At 48.2% G+C, this 19630-nt stretch overlaps 1 protein-coding gene across 1 annotated transcript; it reads left to right on the top strand.

Annotated features, from left to right (window-relative positions):
- The first annotated feature begins 1323 nt into the window (after positions 1-1323).
- BMP7 (bone morphogenetic protein 7) lies at positions 1324-16083 on the top strand. The gene is made up of 7 exons (XM_053453460.1): positions 1324-1976; positions 11067-11259; positions 11857-12005; positions 14518-14715; positions 15092-15168; positions 15352-15462; positions 15851-16083. The coding sequence occupies exons 1-7, from the start codon at positions 1580-1582 to the stop codon at positions 15998-16000; spliced, it is 1275 nt and encodes a 424-aa protein (XP_053309435.1). The 5' UTR covers positions 1324-1579; the 3' UTR covers positions 16001-16083.
- The last annotated feature ends 3547 nt before the right edge of the window (positions 16084-19630 follow it).

Genomic DNA, 19630 nt, shown 5'->3' with positions numbered 1-19630 from the left:
TGCGGCACGTTCAGAATTGCTCATAGCTTATTACACGTTGCAACACTGTATCTCTTGGTTGCGCTGCTGTCCACTCGTATAGATGGTGCTTTTGATTCATGCATTCTGTAGCAAATGCTTGTACGCTGTAGATATCAAACATGTTTACTCTTTAGTCTTATTGTAGACCAAACATCACACCAGAGTTTCCATACCCGCCATAATTTGGGTAAATCGCACATCTCTCCGCACGGTACACGTCAGCTGCCGGAAAACCTTCACATATCAGGTGCTGCTCGTTGTTCGACAATCCATGAAATCCGATTAAATAATAAAATGAAACGCAGTTGTTGTTGTTTTAATAATCGGCATTCTCAGGGAAAAAGCTGGAGCGTGAAAAATGTTATTCATGTGTAGAGACCTTAATCTCAGGTTTATTCTATGCAGATGGAGGAGAGCGTTTACAGAGCAGGTTAATGGCACCATCCCGGCCACTGCGAGCGTTTAGGATGAAGGTCAATTAAGTGTTAATTAGTGGGGCTGGATTTACATCTTAAGGGGCCCCAGGCATAGAATCCACACAAAGCCCCACCATTCACTAATCCTGGAGTTGACCCGACTTAATTCTCAAAAAAAAGATAAGATCCCAGATGGGAAGTTAACTAATTTTTCTTTACATACCGACCCAACTCCTCAAATGTGTTGATTTTCACTTTTTATTTATAGAGACATCTTATTCTCCCTGGTTGCGCTTCATGGCGGAATATGTTTAATTGGACTGGAAACATTCTCTTCCTTAGTTATAGTCGTGGGAATAGTTTTGTATATCCTGAGGCAGAAGCCTCGGACATGGAGCCAAATTCATGGAGCGGACACCAAGTTGTCCATGTCAGTAAAAGCGGCACAAAGATCGAGCGCGCACAACTGGACTGCTCATCTCTGTATTCTATGCAGAAATGGGCTAAGAGTCGTCTCACAAGTACATTCAGCTAAAGCCAAAAACTGCCCCATTACGCAAGAGATCTTCCGATCGCTCCTTACGTGCTTTGTAACAAAAAGGCAAACTTCAGTCATTCTGTTCCGAATAAACAAGTTGGGATTAGTGGCCGCCGTGTCTGTTTCTAGCAGGAGAATTGCAAATGACAGACTGTCCTTAATCTGTTTACTTTGAATTACTCACCGGAGAGGAGCCCACCCTCCAAAGATTTACAAACATCCGAAAAGCAACCTGATGTCTTTCAATGCGAAGCAGTTATTCCTCCTCATCCTGCCTCCTCATCTGCTCCTCCCACCACATTCAGACTCCTGTAAGCTCTGTCTGACTCCACTAACCACCACTTTATACTGTGTTAGAGCGAGAGAGACGGCAGGGCACGCTCTACAGGAACCAGACCGCAGCATTGTGACCGCCCGTCAGCTTCCACACACTGACCATGACCGGCTTTAGCTGATACGCACCAAGCCCCAGGTTGACCCCAGTCAGGGTGAACGTCTGCACGGAGGTCCATGCACTGGTTTTATTTAATGCTAATTTATTTCGGATTTCCCCTCCGGAGAGACGCGCAGGTGTTCTAACTTTTGCCACAGACACCCAAGGGAAATGACTTTTCTCTTAAAGATGGAGGCGAGTCCTGTACTCCTTTGCGGCTACTTGTTGCTGAGGATAGTCGTGGCTGACTTCACACTGGACAATGAGGTCCACTCAAGCTTCATCCAAAGGCGTTTGCGAAGTCAGGAACGCAGGGAGATGCAGAGGGAGATCTTGTCTATTCTGGGACTTCCGCACAGACCGAGACCTCATTTGTACGGGAAGCAAAACTCTGCCCCGATGTTCATGCTGGATTTATACAATGCAATGACAGTGGAGGAAGAGGAGGCTGAAGGATTTTCTTACCCTTATAAACCCATCTTCACCACGCAGGGGCCACCACTGGCCTTTCAGCAAGACAGCAACTTCCTCAACGACGCAGATATGGTCATGAGCTTTGTCAATCTAGGTAAGTGACAAGGTCCGCCGGCTCAAGGTGTGACTGGTGCACCCTAAGATGCCCCTCAGGGTCACTCTGGCAGTGCAAGAGTTACACCTGCGTGCAATAGACCTGCGTCCGCATGCTTATCACGCGCTGTATTAAATGTGCAAAATCTGGCAGGACACCGACGTTCTGCTAATCGGGAGTTGAACTAGTTTCTAACGTAAAGCACTGCGGAATACTGCTCGACCATCACTTAAAGAGTATTGGGGTCGGTCGCTGTCCTTGGGACATCTGAGATCTTAATATTAGTCCATTGACTGTCTGACATACATAGTGAAGGAACGGCTTTTTCAGGTGGAAACGTCTCCGCTGAGCATTGTCCCAGTAATTTCATGGGGCCGTACATGACGGAACAGGTCTTTGCGTTGCTTTGAAGTAGCAATTACAGAGCAGGATGAGAGGGAGGAAAGTCTGATCCTCGCAGAGTTCAAAGCCTGGAATGAATGTTCAGTGATTCACGCTGCTCCGCGCAGCACAAACGGACATTAGGTTACATAACAACCCACTTTAAATCGCCTGTCGGACCCCTTCCTGGCCGTACTGGAGATTACTGCCCCATTCACAAACGTACAGCTGCTTCAGCATAGTAAAGGGGGTTACTTTCTGTAACTGATTAGCGGGTAAAACAAAGATTTTCACAGCAGATAAGACCTTTTTCAATGTCTTAAAAGTTCAAAGCTTCCAGGGTTTTTATTTCCAGTTTGGGTGGCTGTGAAACATTTTTATGGTCCTAGCAACCTCAGCTGGGAGCCGTGCCATTCATCCACAACTCTTAGTAAACAGGAATTCCCCAATGTTCGCTCTTAGCTAAGGTTGAGCTGTGAATTCGAGGTCAGTAGATGGTAAAAGGCTTACTCTGTGCGGCTGCTGTGTGGACAGGTCAGGTGAGAAATGGGAATCCAGGTAGATAAGTACTGAGAAGTGGTAACATTTACCACAAGGTGGTAGGAGGGCAGTAGGTGGAGGGTCTGGAGGTAAATGCTTCATCACATCACACCGAGACAAAGGATACTGTGTGCTTTGGCTTTCTGTTACCCTTACCTGTTGGTTATCTGTGTGTGTGTGGGGGGGGGGGTGAAACGTGGCCTTTATGTTCTTTAACGTGTATTCGCCGCTAAAATCTTTTAAAAATTATTTCTAAGATTGCCATGTGTTTTAGGAAAGACGTACATAGATATATGGCTTTAGAATCTCTGTGGTGCCCGTATGGAGACCCAGCCAGCTGGTGTTTCGGTGGACATGTGACCGGCATTATTCTGACCAGTATCCGTTCTGTGTGATGTCATTCATGGTTGCGTTTCTGGTTAAACCGGAAGCTGTACCTGGGGAGCTCAATGTATATTCTGTCCCTTTAAACCTTCAGATCTGCACTGAATTCACGTGTTTCCCGACCTGTCTCCATATCACCAAACCTTTAAAGAAGGTTTTCACTTAAAATAAACGACAACAAATGTCTGGAGAGTCTTCAGATGACGTTAGGGTTAGAATGAGATTCTGTATATAGAACAATTCTATGCAAGCCGGGAAAAGTGAAGCAATCAACAGAAACACTCTGCTGGTTGTCATGGTGATAACTCCACATTTACCTCTCTGCTCCAGGCTCGCCCTTTATTCATTATCCCCCACCAAGTTGTGTTGTGAAACACGCGATGGTTTCCTCGGATGTTCAGCCAATAACATGCAATCCGACACATCCTCGCAGCACTGGCCTTGGCTCCTGCTCCACAGACCTCCGCCCTTTGCTAAAATTATTAAAATGATCTCCGTCACGACCTTGGTGAGTGCAATACACATACATTTCACACGCGTGCCACAACCTCCATGAACAGGTCGTACGAGCAGGAAATCTAAAAACAGATTCTATTCCCCAATAACCAACGTGATGTTTCGTAGAGGGTGATCCTCAACTCACCGGTGTCTCTTAAAGTTACTTTATTATTTCGGAGCATAATGGGTGGATCTAACCCCCTTGATGTAGAAACGCTCTGTGTTTACGGTTAAAAAGCCTTTAGGGTCCAACCCTTCACAGAAGTCATTACACCAGTTTATTCAGGGAACGTGTCCTCCTAGAGTCATGCACCAGTTACACACTTATGGTCTGTTGGGTAAAGTAAAATTTTCCTGCGGCTAGCCCGCTATAAACTCCTGCCACGTGACGGGGAGCTTTCCATCTAAGCCAGCGGTCAGCCTGCTCCATGCGACGGGGATCCATGTAACACGGAGCGTGCTATTTTCATACATAATTATATGTCCATTCCCATTCAGTCCGTTTTCAGCGCTGGTGACAAACGATGGCACCGACCGCCAGACATGTGGGACGGCAGGCAGGGTCCCAATGGCCATAAAATCTTTTCTACTATTCCTCCCATTTAAATATAATAGTTTGCCGGGGAAAAGAGTCTCAAAACTGTATGCAAGCTGCACACCGCATGCATGTTTCATGAAATGTAGAGATCACGCGTGTAGATACATGCGCACTCGTTCCTGGCCTGAATTTAAGCCGCGTGTAATTACAGGCTACACTTCGATGCGCGGAAACATTTGGAAATACTTTCCCAGGCGCTCCGATAAAAGGCTGCACATTATATTTTTTTAGCTCCCTATGCTACCCTACATTTCCCCCAACAATATGGCTGGTACGAGGGGCTCTCCGCTTCCTCACACTGGATCCCCAGTAACATGCGAATCAGATCAGGCAGCGGATTGGTATTTTGGGCCGAGCTGAGTTTATTTAGCTGAGGGAGGGAAGGGCCTGAGGTTACACGCAGTTATGAGCGGATTTAATCTGCACATTACATCTTGTGAGCCAGCTCCCCGATCACTCCTCCTGTACCTGGGAGCTGCACTTAACACTATCCACGCAAGAGCGAGGAAAGGTGTGGGGCTTAAAGGGTTAACCCTACTGGAAGGTCATTAGAGATTTTGAACTGTAGATCAGTCGAAGCCACATCAGATTAACCTAGACGTTCATATCATGCCTCCACGTACCACGTGTGTGTCTCATTTTAATGTCTTCTGTTGGCCTGTGGGTGCCGGTGTTACTGTCCACTTCCTGGTGCCGGTATTGCTGTCCACCTTCTTGTGCCCGTTTTGCTGTCCAACTTCTGGTGCCGGTATTGCTATTCAGAAGGACCCATATGAAGGGTCTGAGCATCTGGTCGCACTGGGCCACTGAGTCATGTTCCTTTGAAAATGTCCTCCCTCCCTCACGCAGTCAGCTCCCCCAGACCAATATGCCCGCCACACATACAGCAGCAGCGTGACACATACCTGTGCAATATTTGTGCAAACTGTTGGGTCCTCCATGAATCTCGCAGCGCTCGTCTGTTATAAGCTGCTGAGTTATCATTTCAAGGAGCCCCAGGCCCCGTGCGCCTGGTAAACATGCCCTGGTGTTGATTAAACTAATCAGTTCTGTTTACAAATTCCGTGAAAAAAAACCCTGCAGAAAGCGAGGCCGGGGACCACGTTCTAGTCAAGCTTCTCTCTGGGTTGTAGACAGTTGGAGCTTCTGGCAGGACACCGACGTTCAGCAGTCTCTGCCGGGTCAGACACCATCTTGTCCTGAGCTTTGCTGGATCCTGGGCTCATCTCAGTATGTGTGGCCCTAATTTTACATCAACAGGGATCCAGAGGAGTCCCTAACCCCAGGGCTTTTCACAACACAGGAATGACAAGTTCATAAAAAGCAGAGGTCATATACTTAGGGTTTTTTAATATAAGAAAGCATAATATATTCACAGCTCTATAACATGCATGTATGATCTTGGCGTGGCCTTTGAAGTAAGCTCTGGTGGCACGCTGTTTCTGCATGGCGGGACCCCAGGAATAAGGTTTCTTTAAGCTCTGTAACATGTCCTTGGGGGAAATGCTCTGTGCAGCGCGCAGGCTCGCAGGCATTCGCAGCTGTACCCTGGCTTGGCTTAAGACGATTTAACTGGAAGGGGGTGCGCTGCATTCCAGCTTGTAACAGGCCCGCTGCTGGGGAGCGGCCAAAGGTTGACACGGATGTCACACTGTTTTCTTCTGCAGGATATAAAGAGCCAGCGGCCAGCTGTGTTCACTGTACGCCTGCCATCCTCCCTGCTTTTCAGAGTCCATCAGCGCCGTCTGCGCAAATCAAATATTTTTGTGGTTTTCTGACCTGCGTTTGAACCGGTATGGGAACCGGCCTTCCCACCTCGGATACGGCTCATTAACCCCTGCACTGCCAGGGACACAGCTGCTAAGGGGAGGCACTTGGTGGGGTCGGACCCCCTGCTCCAAGGGTTCCCAGTTGAAGGGGACTGTAAGATGGGGTCTGGCTCGATACCAAGCTGCGTCTGTCCGAGGAAGGGATTTCCCGACGTGTTAACGCTCACTGTTTCCAAGGATTTTAATTTCATCAGAAATATGTGAATAAAAACTAATTCATTAAAACAAAATGCCTGTTTTTAGTAAAAGACCAAAGCATCAACTGCATGCACATTGTGCCCAGGTACCCCTGGCATCTAATGGGTAAAGGGGGTAGATCTCTGCTCGTCTCCTTCTTCCGCTCAGGGATCCTCCTGATTGCCCGTAAACATATTTGAGGACCCATGTGTCCTCCTGACTGCTCGCCTCAGCCATGGCTCTCGCTCCCATGTAGAGAGCTCATTTAACTCCGTTTATTGTTTTTGGCCAGAGAATAAATATAAAAATATCTCGAAAAGTGTAAGAAAAGACTGCACATTTTTAAAGGTAATTTAAGCGCACTTATGTTGGGGATATATTTCCCCTGAACCTCGGAGCTCTCCAGGGGAAGAGTCAGGGAGTGAAATATGGCTGAGAGACCCGCGAGCGCATTCCAGCTCCATAAATCTCTTAAAAAGCTCAGAGCAGCCACTCATAAACCAGGCCTGCATTTTCGAGGGACAGCCCAGCAAGCAGGCGAAGACCCCCTAACCCACCAGCTAAATATCATAAGTAGCTAATGGGCTTAAAAATGTCTTCCACGGGGCACATGTCAGCAACCCGAGCGGGTTTGTCCTCACAGGCTTCCTGTTTCTGTTTGCTGCAGGATTATTATTATTCTACGTGGAAGTATCAGGAAAGATGGCAGCTACATCCCAGATATCAGGAATGATTGCCTAAACTGTAACGCGCTAAATCAGGTTTACTTCTTCTAAAGCTGTACTGCCCCCTTAAACAAGGGAAACCGAAAAACACGACAAACATGAGTTAGGAGCTGAGCTCGTGGTTATAGTTTCTTAGCTGCTGTGTAATTAAAGCAAACCTTCTGCAGATATGGCCAAGCGGCGCATGCACTTATATTATTTCTTTGTTTATCTGCCAAAAAGCATTTCGTTTTGGGTGGAATTTGAAGCTTCCAGCTCCCATCACCATATTCCTGTAATCGCTGGCACGCCGACGCCTGGGCTGTATCACCATGAAACACTCAGAATCCTCGGGGCTGTCAAATCAAACGCTTTCCTCCTGTTTCCGCCCCACAATATGGAGTTTGTCCCCGTGGGATCCAGTGTTTGTACAATAAGCGCAGACATTTAACTTAATCCCTAGATTGGTTCTGACAATGATATGACATGAGGCACGCATCCCTCCATTAACCCCGGTTACTGTGTCGAAGAAGGGCTGTGTCGTCTGTCAACAATTTGGGCAGAAGTACAATTTCTTCCCTTGAGGACAATAAAGGGGCCGAGAAACCACAAGAGCGAACGAGGGGGGAACAGGCTGAGGAGACGGTGGGAGTCAGGAGAGAGATTCCCTCATAGCGAGCCGGACCAACAGACTATTAAAACGCGTGGGGCAAACAATAAGATGACGATCTCAGACTCCTCTGCCTCAGGCTCCATGTCTTCAACGTACTTCCAGATCTTCTACACGTTTTTTAATCTGAATGTGTAAACAATATAAAATTCTCTTTTGTACCGGGACAAGCCGTTCTGAGATGAGATCAGTGTAACGGGGTAAAATCTTAGACATTTTCCTCCGACAGGTTGGGCAGCGCTGGGGATTTTAGCTCCTCTGTCTCCTGCATGGTGTCCCGCGGTGAAAATCCGCTCCTCTCGAGCGCATTGAGTTATCAGCGGTCCGGAGACTTAAGGCTTTAGTGTAATTGCTTTATTGCCTGGGAGCCTGAAGCTCTCCTAATCCACGGCTTGTGCAAACATGTTTAACGTGCGTTAATGTGTTTTCCGAGCGGCCCTCTCAGCAAAGCCCCACTCTCCTTACTTGACATCAGTAGCGACATCAGTAGCGCTGTACAAGGTTTCAAAGGTTTGGCCAAAGACGTCCATGTTTCCAGTTTGCAGAGTAGCCTGTGCCCGGAACAAGAGCCTTTGTGTTTTCCCGTGGAGGGACGGAGCCGGCCAAGCAGGGATTTTAAACATAAATGGATCCTGTGGTTTGCCAGAAGCTCTCCTGCCGCTTCATGTAATCTCTGCTTGTGATTAAAAAGACGTTTCATTCGGCCCAACAAGCAATTTCAGGCCTTTCCGAGTTACACGAACTAAAGAAATTGGGGTTTTCCAGCTTTTTAAACCCATTTGATAAAATATCCAACAATTACAGCATTACTGACCTTTCCTGGAGGCAAATCCAGCACAGAGCGTGTAATAAATAATGATTATATACATAATGAATGAATAAATATTATATATATATATATATATATATATATAAAACTCCCCGCTGATTTCATCTACAGGGAGGGCAGCTTAGAGAATTAGCACCCCTGGGCTGGAGGTAAAGCACCCCTGTGTGAGCGTCAGCCCCGTATCTAGGGATATTGCAGAGAAAGTGGAAAGTTTTTGATATGTTATTGATGTCTGCGTTTGACATCCTGGAGGGTGACATTCCCCTTTAATGCATTCCTCAACTTCCAGCACCCGGAGGGTTAATGCGCATGTGCCTGTAAATATATTTCGGTTCACCCCCCCTCCGCTGCCGTGTTCATTCTTATTAAAATCCTTTGGCCCACAGGCTGGGAGCAGATGTAGCCAATACTTCAGAGTCTGACGGGGAAGGGAAGTCTCAGGCGTTTACCCGGAACATGTATGGGTCGCTGTGCCATTAAAGCAGGGGATTTAGGGGTGAAGGTGAGGAGATTGGGGGACAGAGGCAGAAGAGGGAGGGGCAGATGATGGGGTGAAAAGGAGAAGAGGAAGATTAAAGGCTGGGGGCACAGAGGCAGGAATGTGAGAAGGCTGGGGGGCATACAGGGGAGGGGGCACAGAGGCAGGAGAGTGTGAAGGCTGGGGGGCATACAGGGGAGGGGGAGAGGCTGGGGGCACAAAAGCAGGGGGCAGGTGTGGAATAAGATGCTGTGTCACAGGTAACACAGGGGGTGATACTGGGGTCTCTGTGGCAGCAGAGTAAGCAGAATGAACCCCCAGTGGAAGCACTCACCTCCCTCTGTGGTATCTGTCAGCGCTCCCACAGCCTGACCAAGCACTTCCGGTTCAGAAGGGGTGGGGTTCCACCTCATCCTGCACTTCCTGTTCCTTCTCCACACTGCTATCCAGCAGACATGTTCCGAGGGGGTGGGACCAATTAGAGGTTTCCATGGAACAGAAGGTCCTCCGATCCGGTATAATGAAGGGGATACCTGACCTGCAAAGTACCCCGTGTCTGGTATAACAGTCCCTCTTTGAGAGCCGTATTACCCCCACCTGCCCCAAGGCTCACAGGCACTCAGGAGGGAAGTCATGATATTGTACTGTGTGCATGTAGCCCTCCCAGCAATGGAGCTTGTGCCCCATTATTACCCGGGGTGTACCCCAATGTTACCTGCCACCGGGTGTTATGTATAATGAGGAGCAGTCAGCTCGATGCTATGGTTGCTCTGGTAACAACACCAAACATACTTTTTATTAATGACCCCGTCACTGTGTGACCTCCCCATTCTGTATAAACCGCAGAGGTGCCTGAGGGTCAATCTAGAACCTGGGATCTATGAGATGTTATCTGCCCGGCGAAGGGGTAAATGACCCCCGCGGGACCCGTTCCCTCACCCCTGGAAGTCTTTAGTGTTTCTATTTTTGGAAACAAAGAGCCTTTTTTTACAGCCTGCGTCGGTCTCTCTGCGTCTCCCGCTGCAGATAGAGGGATTACGGGAACAGAGGCCGCCTTTCTTCTTCTGCACCTGCGTCTCAATGCCTGATGCCTTCGGTTTGATGGAGTCCAAGGCCGGGGGGGATTATTTCATTTACTTCTAGAATGTGCTTAAATTCAGCTGGTGGCCCTTCCCGCTGTGCATGGAGAGGCGCTCGGCTCCAGTCACGGAGCGGCAGCTCCATCCGTGGAGTAATAGGTAGCGACCACAACGTGAACAATTTCCCTGGCAGGACGCTAATTGAATCCATCCGATGGGCTCGCGGTACAAAGATGGGATTGTTTGCCTGAGCCGCGCACATGTGCCGAGCTTTACGTGTTCAGTTTACATGCGCGGCCGTTCCTTTGACATCTGGCCATTATGGGATCTGAGTCATAATGTAAATAGTACAGGGACGGGTAGCTCGGGGTAATGGGGGCATTACTAAAAAAACATGCCACTTAACCACTTGGCTGCCAGTTTAGACATGGTTTCATGAGGATTTATTCTATATAATAGATTGTAAACTCCCAGGAGCAGGGCCCTCTTCTGCTTCTGCCCTAGTCTGTCTTAACGTGTCTTAATAGTATTGCCCATGTTGGTGTCTTGTGACAGCGCTACGGCACCTGCTGGCGCTATTTAAGTAAGTCTAATGCATTAAAAGGTGATGCTTGTTCAGTTAGATATTTTGAGAAAAGATGTTTCCTTTCCAGGGGCCGGACGGACCCTGAGATTACGAGATAACACTAAGCACATGTGGCCACCTCACAGACCAGCGAGCTGATTTATTTTTTATAATAATTTTAAAATGCTTTATGAATCTTTTCTGCGTTGCTCTCCAGGTGGCACGTGGCCCTCGAGCTGCCTAATCCACGATTCTAAGCAAATACGTCGATGTGACGACAGCTTTAAAGCCCCGAAACTAAACCCATTAAACAGAACGGAAAACTTTAACGGGTTCCTCGCTTTATTTTCTTTCCCAGTGGAGCATGACAAGGAATTCTATCACCAGAGGCGCCATCACCGCGAGTTCCGCTTTGACCTCGCCAAAATCCCAGAGGGAGAAGCCGTGACGGCCGCCGAGTTTCGGATTTACAAGGATTACATCCGAGAGCGCTTCGATAACGAGACGTTCCGGATCAGTGTGTACCAAGTTCTGCAGGAGCACCCGGGGAGGTGAGCGAACGCCATTCGTTTATCCCAAGCGGCGTGTTTAGAGCGCGCGAGCCACGCCAGATCCATCCAGGGTTGGCCCTTTATTGAGGTAACATCAATGCACCTTGAGACTCGAAAAATGCGCAGCAGCACAAACGTTACCAATCATCACAAAATAATGAAGAAATCAGTCTTTTTGTGACTTTATTTTGCGAATGTGTTTTGGTGATTATTTTGAGGCCGTATTATTTGGGTGTACAGACAGGCGCCGTTACTCTGTGATGGTAACTGGGTAAAGCTTGGATCAGTCAAGCCATGGGGATAAAAGTCTCTCATTATATATAACGAGAGGGAGAGAGCTTGTCGGGTGAGCGCACGGCTGGGTTCGGGCGACACTGGCAGCCCGCAATCTTCCCAAATATATGCCGTCCAGAAGCAGATCCTTTGTTTTCACTTGTCTCCATGGAAACGTGCAGTTTTCATATTATTTTGAGTTCTCCCGGGTAAGGTAACATCCTCACAGTTATTCGGGCCTTGTGAGAGTTTGAGGTTCTCACAGATTACATAGGACTGGTGGCTTTTATCTGGTGGCTCCAATGTTCTGCTCTGTATCCGTAGGGATTCGGACCTATTCCAACTCGACTCAAGAACCATTTGGGCCGCAGAAGAGGGTTGGCTGGTTTTTGATATCACAGCGACCAGTAATCACTGGGTGGTGAATCCACAACACAACCTTGGCCTTCAGCTGTCTGTAGAGAGCTCGGACGGTAAGTGATTGACGGCAGGATTAGGACTCTTTGGAGCCCCAGGACTCCTCGGTACCGTCTGTTAAGTTTCTGTTTCATGTAGATCAGCAGGGTCCTGATTAGTGTGTGGAGCCCAAGCACTCCATTCTCCTCTCCTCTATAAAGTTTCTATATCTGTGTTGGGAAAGCATGTGGGGCCAAGGAACTAGACTAACTGGTAGTCATCGGGCCACAGCTTACCCCACAACCAAAGGCTAAGTTTCATCAGCACCTTCTTCATGATAAGAAATAAAGAATGGCTTCCCCTGTAGCAACACTGGGTCCAAGTATTACCCGAATATTAGATGACACTTTGTTACATCCGCAGCTTTGAGAAGAGCCTTTCTGCTATGAAGCAGTTAAAGCTCCTGCAGCCCATCAGTTTAGTCTGAGGCGGAGCGGAGAGGAATTATCTTTAATTAATCTGGGTCGACTCCTCCAGTGAGTTTTCCAGAATCATCCATTACTGTCCGGGTTCTTGGCCAGCAGATCGGACATTCTGAGCGGTGGGATATCCTCAGCGGATCTCCACTGACCCGGCAGTCAGCGTCAAGTATCGCAGAAACGCGTTTCACGTGGTAAACTCTTTCAATGTGTACCTATATGATATGTAGCTATAGATACTTGCAGATTTATTTACCTCCCGCCCTGTATAAACAGATTAAAAAGTATTATATTACTACGTGAGTAGCAATTCATCACCAGTTATTATATATAGTATGGTATGGATTTAAAATAAGGAACCCTACATACATCCCAGGTCAGGGGGAAGCTACTTCTCGTTGCACTCTTCACTTCCTGCCGTGTCTTATATCTGCTGAAGGTGCTCATGCCAGCGAGTGCTCTGGGAAATGTTATCCCCGCTGATGTGAGTTCAGATTATAATTATTAAGTGAAACGATGCGCTCTTTTTATGCAAAACAACTTTTAATGTCTGCCTCTCTTTCTAAAAACGAAGTCCGTGAAGCCTTCCTCTGGTTTATGTGACGGGTCACAGGTCTCTGCCTTCTCGCTATTAACGGGTTAAAGGCAGAAAAGAGTCCCCTTTGCAGCTGAACATGGGTCTCGTCCTCATCACATGTGTTCTGTGGAAGCCGCAGCAGATAATATCAGTAAATAGTGGTCGGAAGGCAGCGGGATTTTGTTTATGTTAAAGAGAAACCAGGAACACAGCACAGAGCACTTGAGAGACCTCCCGATAATTACCCAGGCATGCAAGACATTTCTGTTTAACCTCTCCAGGATCAGAGGCCTAGCGCTGTAGCCTCGCGTACCTCTGGGCTGCAGATGTCAGAGGCTGGGATTACTAAACGGGGCCTGGGGCCTGATTGAAGTTAAACTATTAAAAGTAATAGATCCTGTCCAGAACAGAGCTCAGCAGGGACGGCATCCTAATACTGCAACGCGCGGGGCAAAAACACAAACAGGAAAGGTCAGGGTACGTGAAGTAGTGGCTTCAGTGAACAGACTCTCAGCAGAAGCAATGGCCATTGATTTGGTGAGCAGATTACAAGCAATAGGATAAATATATTGTTCATAAATCAGAGGGCGTCTCGTAACTTGAAATGAGCAAATGCATTATTCCACTTAATTACCAGATCCATTTCAACAGATGTTTCTGTATCTATCAAGTGACTCATTCGGACCTCTGTGTTAAAGCTCTGAAGACGCAGATCCATAAAGTGAGGTCATGCTGCGGTTTGCGGCCAGCAGGCAGACACGGGCCACGCGGCCGGCATACAGGCACTTAGGAAAGAGAATTAGAAATGAAAGAAACTTTGTGGTGTTGCCAGTCCCAGCCCCACACAGCTTTTAACAGAAAAACACCTAAATTCCTCAACAGTTATTAAAACGGAATAAAATTGTACCATTAACTATAACAGCATCCAGAAAAGGGGTATGAGGGGGGCAGAAATCCAGGGTCTGAAGGGGGGGAGAGGGCAGAAAGCACTCCCGACAGCGCGGCCATAGCTGCCTTCCTGCTCCGTGTCTCCAGGTTAATGACCCAGGAGAGCTGCTTTAACGGGCAGCGCCGGTCCCCTGAATGAATTACCCGCAGGCTGGAATTTAAGATTCTCCCGAGGAAAACTTTTATACTTTTTAAGCAGCGAGTTTTATGGAGCTTTTTCATTTTAAAAGATCTTTACAGAAATATAAGCCGGGGGTTGGGGCGCTCGCTGAGTTTGGCGCTCGATGAATCTGTAATTAAGAAACATTAACCGTAAAGTGGCCTTTCTTCCTTTCCCACCAATCAGCAGCAATGCATCAGGAAATTCGACGTGAGATTGGAAGGGTTTGGAATTCCTATTACCCCAAAACGTCAAGCATCACTCCTGGAGATTGCACAACGCTTGGCATTCCTCTCAGGGGCAGCTCGGCGCTCTCTCGATGCACGCGGCCCATGCGCAGATGTTTTTGAAGGCACACTTTGGAGTCAGATTGTTAGTAAATTGATACGTTTCCAACATTTAATGTTTCCCTTTTTTATTGATAGGGCAAAGCATTAACCCCAAACTGGCTGGTTTAATCGGAACGAATGGACCGCACAATAAGCAGCCCTTCATGGTGGCGTTCTTCAAGGCCACGGAGATCCACCTGCGCAGCATCAGATCAGCGGGTGGCAAGCAGAGGAACCAGAACAGGTCCAAAGCCCCGAAGAGCCAGGAGGCGCTGCGGGTGGCCAACATTGCAGGTTGGAGTCTGCCTTGGCCGTGACACGGTTAAACGATCCATGGCCAAAATTAATGCACGGAGCGTGTGCCCACCAATCCATCCCCCGGGAGCCCATCCTAGCAGGGCAGCCCCAGGGCATATTTCCGTGTTTTTAGTCACTATATTTCCCATTATCCTGTTTATTCGGCACTGTTTTTTTTTTTATGACAAATAATTGGAAAACGGGCAACACGGCTGCTGGTGAATTTGTTTCGATAAAATAAGGTGGGCTTCTTTATGAGATAAGCAGATATTTAAGATATAAGTGAATGGCGGACATATTGGGCGCTCCCCCCAAACGCCTGTCTGAGACAAAGCTTTTGGTCACAGGATTTCTTTTTTTTTTTTTTTTACAGAAAATAGCAGCACAGACCAGAAACAGGCGTGCAAGAAACACGAGCTGTACGTCAGCTTCCGGGACCTCGGCTGGCAGGTGCGTCCACAGACCCCGTAACAGACACTAAAATATTGTTAGATAAAGCGTCTCTGAGTTATGGCTTATTATGGGGTCTCTTTGTCCCCCAATTCCTTTAACTGGCGTCGGTACCATCTGCTGCTGTCCCTAAACAATCGCACCAACATTTGTGTAACAGAGGCTTTTTTCCGTCTGTCCCAGGACTGGATCATCGCCCCCGAGGGATACGCTGCATATTACTGCGAAGGAGAATGTGCCTTCCCGCTGAACTCCTACATGAATGCGACAAACCATGCGATTGTGCAGACTCTGGTAAGGTTAGAGGCTGAGGATCTGTGAGGCCGGGAGCGGTCCAGAGCTCTGTTATATATTAGAAGGGTCATTTCATTACCCAGTAAGTGCAGGAAGGTGCAGGGCCCATGTGATGTTGGAGGTCAGGTCGCCTCATTATATGATCGTTCCGTTTAAATAAAATATAAAGGTTCCCCAAGATATATTTCTTCGAGAAGCAGATTATTTGTATTCTATTTCAGGTCGTTGAGTGATGATGTCACATTCTCACATGTGATGTCACACCCTAAATGTTGCAGAGTCCGCAGCGTTTCACATTCCGGGTTTGTGTTTGTTGTGTCGAGTTGAATATATTTATCATTTGTTTGGCACCAAGTGTAAAGTATATAACACCCGTTTCTCTGTGTAGGTGCATTTCATAAACCCAGACACCGTACCAAAACCCTGCTGCGCTCCCACTCAGCTCAACGCCATCTCCGTCCTCTACTTCGACGACAGCTCCAACGTCATACTCAAGAAATACAGAAACATGGTCGTCAGGACCTGCGGCTGCCACTGATTCGCAGAAAACCGCTTTATCATCCAACTTCATTCTTCACAGTGACCAAAACTGCCATATTTCAGGTGCAGCCCCCGTAGAGTCCGATAATTACCCAATCAGTACAATAAGGGTGAAAGTTCACCTAAAGAGAAACCATTTCTGATCGTCTTTCGTAGTCTCACTTTCTTGGTGTGTGAAGTTATCCAATAAGTCAGTTTTTCAAGAAGTTTTAGCATCCTTTACTCGGGGCAACTGTGATTTGGAGAAAGAGGGTGCAAGGCGAGGGTAACCATTATCACCATGCAGAATATGCGGGCAGATCTGTAACGTGTCCCCCGACAGGAGAAGCCCCCACATGTGAGACGCAGACAGAGCCTTCTGGGAGAGGACGCAACACATGCCCAGAAATGTCCCTCTGTGGAGGCATCTACCTTTACATTGGAGGCTTTTTGTGAAATAATACATCAACCCACTGCTAAAATCAGGACTTGACATCGATCCTGGGATAGTTCTGCTCTCCAGTGGGACAGACAGAGAACTGTGGGTGACTTTATGATTGTAGACCCCCAAACGGTGACACCAGCTTCACCTTACCAACCTCCCGGATGGAATTACAAGCAACGTTATAAACCTTTAGGGAACTGGCAAACATCACCGCGTAACATCCTGCTGGATCCCCATGTATGTATACGCGGATGCCCGAGGAATAACAAAAAGCTTGAAGATACACTCACTTGGCGTGAATATAAGGTTGCCGTATAATTCCTCGACTCTCCAAGATATGGGGCAGACGTCACCAAATGATCGCTCCATCCAGGCTCTGTAATCCTATGACCACTATTTAAAATGTTTAAGGGTTAAATGGGGTAATAAGTTGTTTGTAATGTTTTAACTATTTCACTGCCGGTAGTGTAGGGGGAAAGGCTATTAAGAGTGGAGAATATTACCCTCACCTCTAGGTAATGACAGGGGGGCAGGGAATAAGAGGAGTAATAAGAGATTGCTTTCCACTGCTTAGTAAACCTGCCCCTAATTGGGGTGTTCGTGGGCCTCCCGCAGGTAACGAGAGAAATGTATTTGTGTTAAAACTTGTGAAATATTACGAACTGCCTTTTTATTCCAAAGACTGGAAATCTGTTTTGTGAAAATCCTTTCTGTACAGCTGGAAAGTAAATGAATAAATGATGTACAGCGCTGTGCCTCTGCGCTCGTCTTCTTAGTGCTGTATAGGAGAGGATTGTGCGTTTCTTTTCATGCAGGGGTATATAAATACTCCAACTCCCACGGAGCTCAGCTCTGTCACTTACGCAGAGGTGCGCTTACACCCGCAGAGCTCCCTCATGGCTCCATCTGTGCTGCCCTTCCGCTGATTGCCGTCACCCCAGCGGTTAATGATGATGGATGAAGCAGGGAAGGTGACTTGGGGGAAGCTTTTGGCCTCTGACCCTAAAAATCCGGAGCAGATGTTTGGGTAACGAGAACGCGAGATTTTGGAAAGTGACCCCAACAAGTTCTGGACAAATCCATAAAGAGACGGAGAGGAGGGGGCTCAGGGTGTCAATCCCTGTAGCTAAAGCCCATCGGACACGGACAGCCAGAGAGGGGCGCTTCTTTATGTGGAGCATTCTGACCTCCTAGAAAAGAGGGGTGTCAGGAGCAGAGAGAGGGGGAGTTAGGGGAGCGGGGAGCGGGGATTGGCATCAGAAGAGTGAAGAGAGGCATTAGAAGAGGAAAGGGGCATGGATTTGGGAGGGACTGGACAGGGACAGTTTGGACGTATTCATGAAACCCACTCATCATGGGTGTTATGGCTGGATCTCAGGTAATGAATACAGGAGCCATGAAGGGCTCTGAAGGCTGCTCCCTGACCTCTGCTTACAGCCACCATACTGGAATAAATCCAATGTGACCTTCCCCCCCGGGCAGGGTGCGTGGACCACTAGCGTCCCTCCTGAGTTAAGACCTTCACTTGCTGCTGGAAGGGGCAAGGACAGAATTACCCCCGGCTTCTTCTGATTCCATGATAGGATCTGCAGCCATCTCAGTGTCCTCCCCTGCTCGCAGCTAAATCACGATTATCTTGGGACCCCCGATTGTAACGAGCCCCTTGCTAATCTAACCTGCCACGTCCTGTATCTGGAGGGGTTTGTGGTCGCTGAGCAGTAAAGGGTATGGCTGGGAGTGGATTTATCCTGGAGGTAAAGGTCAGAGCCGGTGTAGGGGGGCAAGAGGAATGTGGTTGGATTTCGTGGACGCCGTGTGGGGTTTAAGCCATGTTACAGATGTCAGCAGCTGGACCGGAGTAAACGAGTCGTGTTTACGGCTCAAATAGTTCCTTGATGGAGTCATCTCCGTGAAATCAGAGGCACCGCAGAGGAAGCTGATAAGGCCCACACGCAAGTGTATTTAAAGGGACAGGCCCACCGGGTCCGGTCAACACATCAGCAAATGTCCACCACAGGCCCCTGTATGTAGGGGGCACCACTTCTAGCCACCTGGGGAAAGACATGCTGTGTTGGGTAAGTATCGAGTCCCCCCTGTGCTGTCCCAGCGCGGCACCAGAATCTACCGAGCGGCGACAGCGTCCCGACAACCTGAGAACAAAGGATTTTAAACCACAAAAAGTGGCTGGTTTTCTTTAACCCTTTGTTTGGCCGGAGCCGACACACTGCCCTTGGTGAGATAAGACGCCGGCATGTGGAGGGAGGAATTAAATGGCTCCATTACTGAGTCCCCAGAGACAGAGTCCGGAAACAATGAGCGGCGGGCTTATCTCTAAAGGCATCCCAGGTATGACATTCTGTCAGCATAAACCGTTACGACTCGCATCCCAGCAAGAAACGAGGAATGTGCACCGCAGCTTCAAGACAGACGGCGGCGTTCACCATCCACACAGGTGTTTGAGTAGCAAAACAAGTAAAATAAATCAAAATAAAAAATTATCAATTCCACGAAGTGTGCCGGAGAACTTTATTAGGTGTTTTATTCCAACAAAGTAAACGTTGACTGGGCCGCTTTCTTTGGACCTCTGGGCATAGGAATCACAAAGTGATCAAGCATGTCGGCGCCACCATGCGCAGCACAGAGATTATTCACAGCATGCATATGGACCAGTACGCTATGTAAGGAGCGTTAGTTACGCTGTTTCAGTATCCGAAGAGAAATGAACCACATTGCAAGGGACGGGTCTCTGAGGACACTAGTGGGTGGTGCGGGAGGACGAGCAGAGCCCACTCTGAACCCACGCAGAACCCACTCTGAACCCACGCAGAACTCACACAGAGCCCACTCTGAACCCACGCAGAACTCACACAGAGCCCACTCTGAACCCACGCTAAACCCATGCTGAGCCCACGCAGAATCCACGCTGAACCCATGCAGAATCCACGCTGAACCCACGCAGAGCCCACGCTGAACCTACCCAGAGCCCACGCTGAACCCATGCAGAGCCCACGCTGAACCCAGGCAGAGCCCACCACCTCCTTCCGTTCCCAGAGTTTCTTCTTCTGTGGAAAGCCTGTGGTCGGGGGATATCCAGGCCGCGTCCGCAGAGAGAGTTCCCTGGCCGGATCGTCTTACCCCGCTCACTCCTTCTTGGTGAAACCGCTTAACTTCACGTGGAATGAGAAAATAAACACGGCCGTAAGA

Source organism: Spea bombifrons, chromosome 13, assembly GCF_027358695.1.
Source record: "Spea bombifrons isolate aSpeBom1 chromosome 13, aSpeBom1.2.pri, whole genome shotgun sequence".
NCBI lineage: Eukaryota > Metazoa > Chordata > Amphibia > Anura > Pelobatidae > Spea > Spea bombifrons.
Note: the sequence above shows the minus strand (reverse complement) of the source record. Positions and strands in the feature narration are given on the sequence as shown.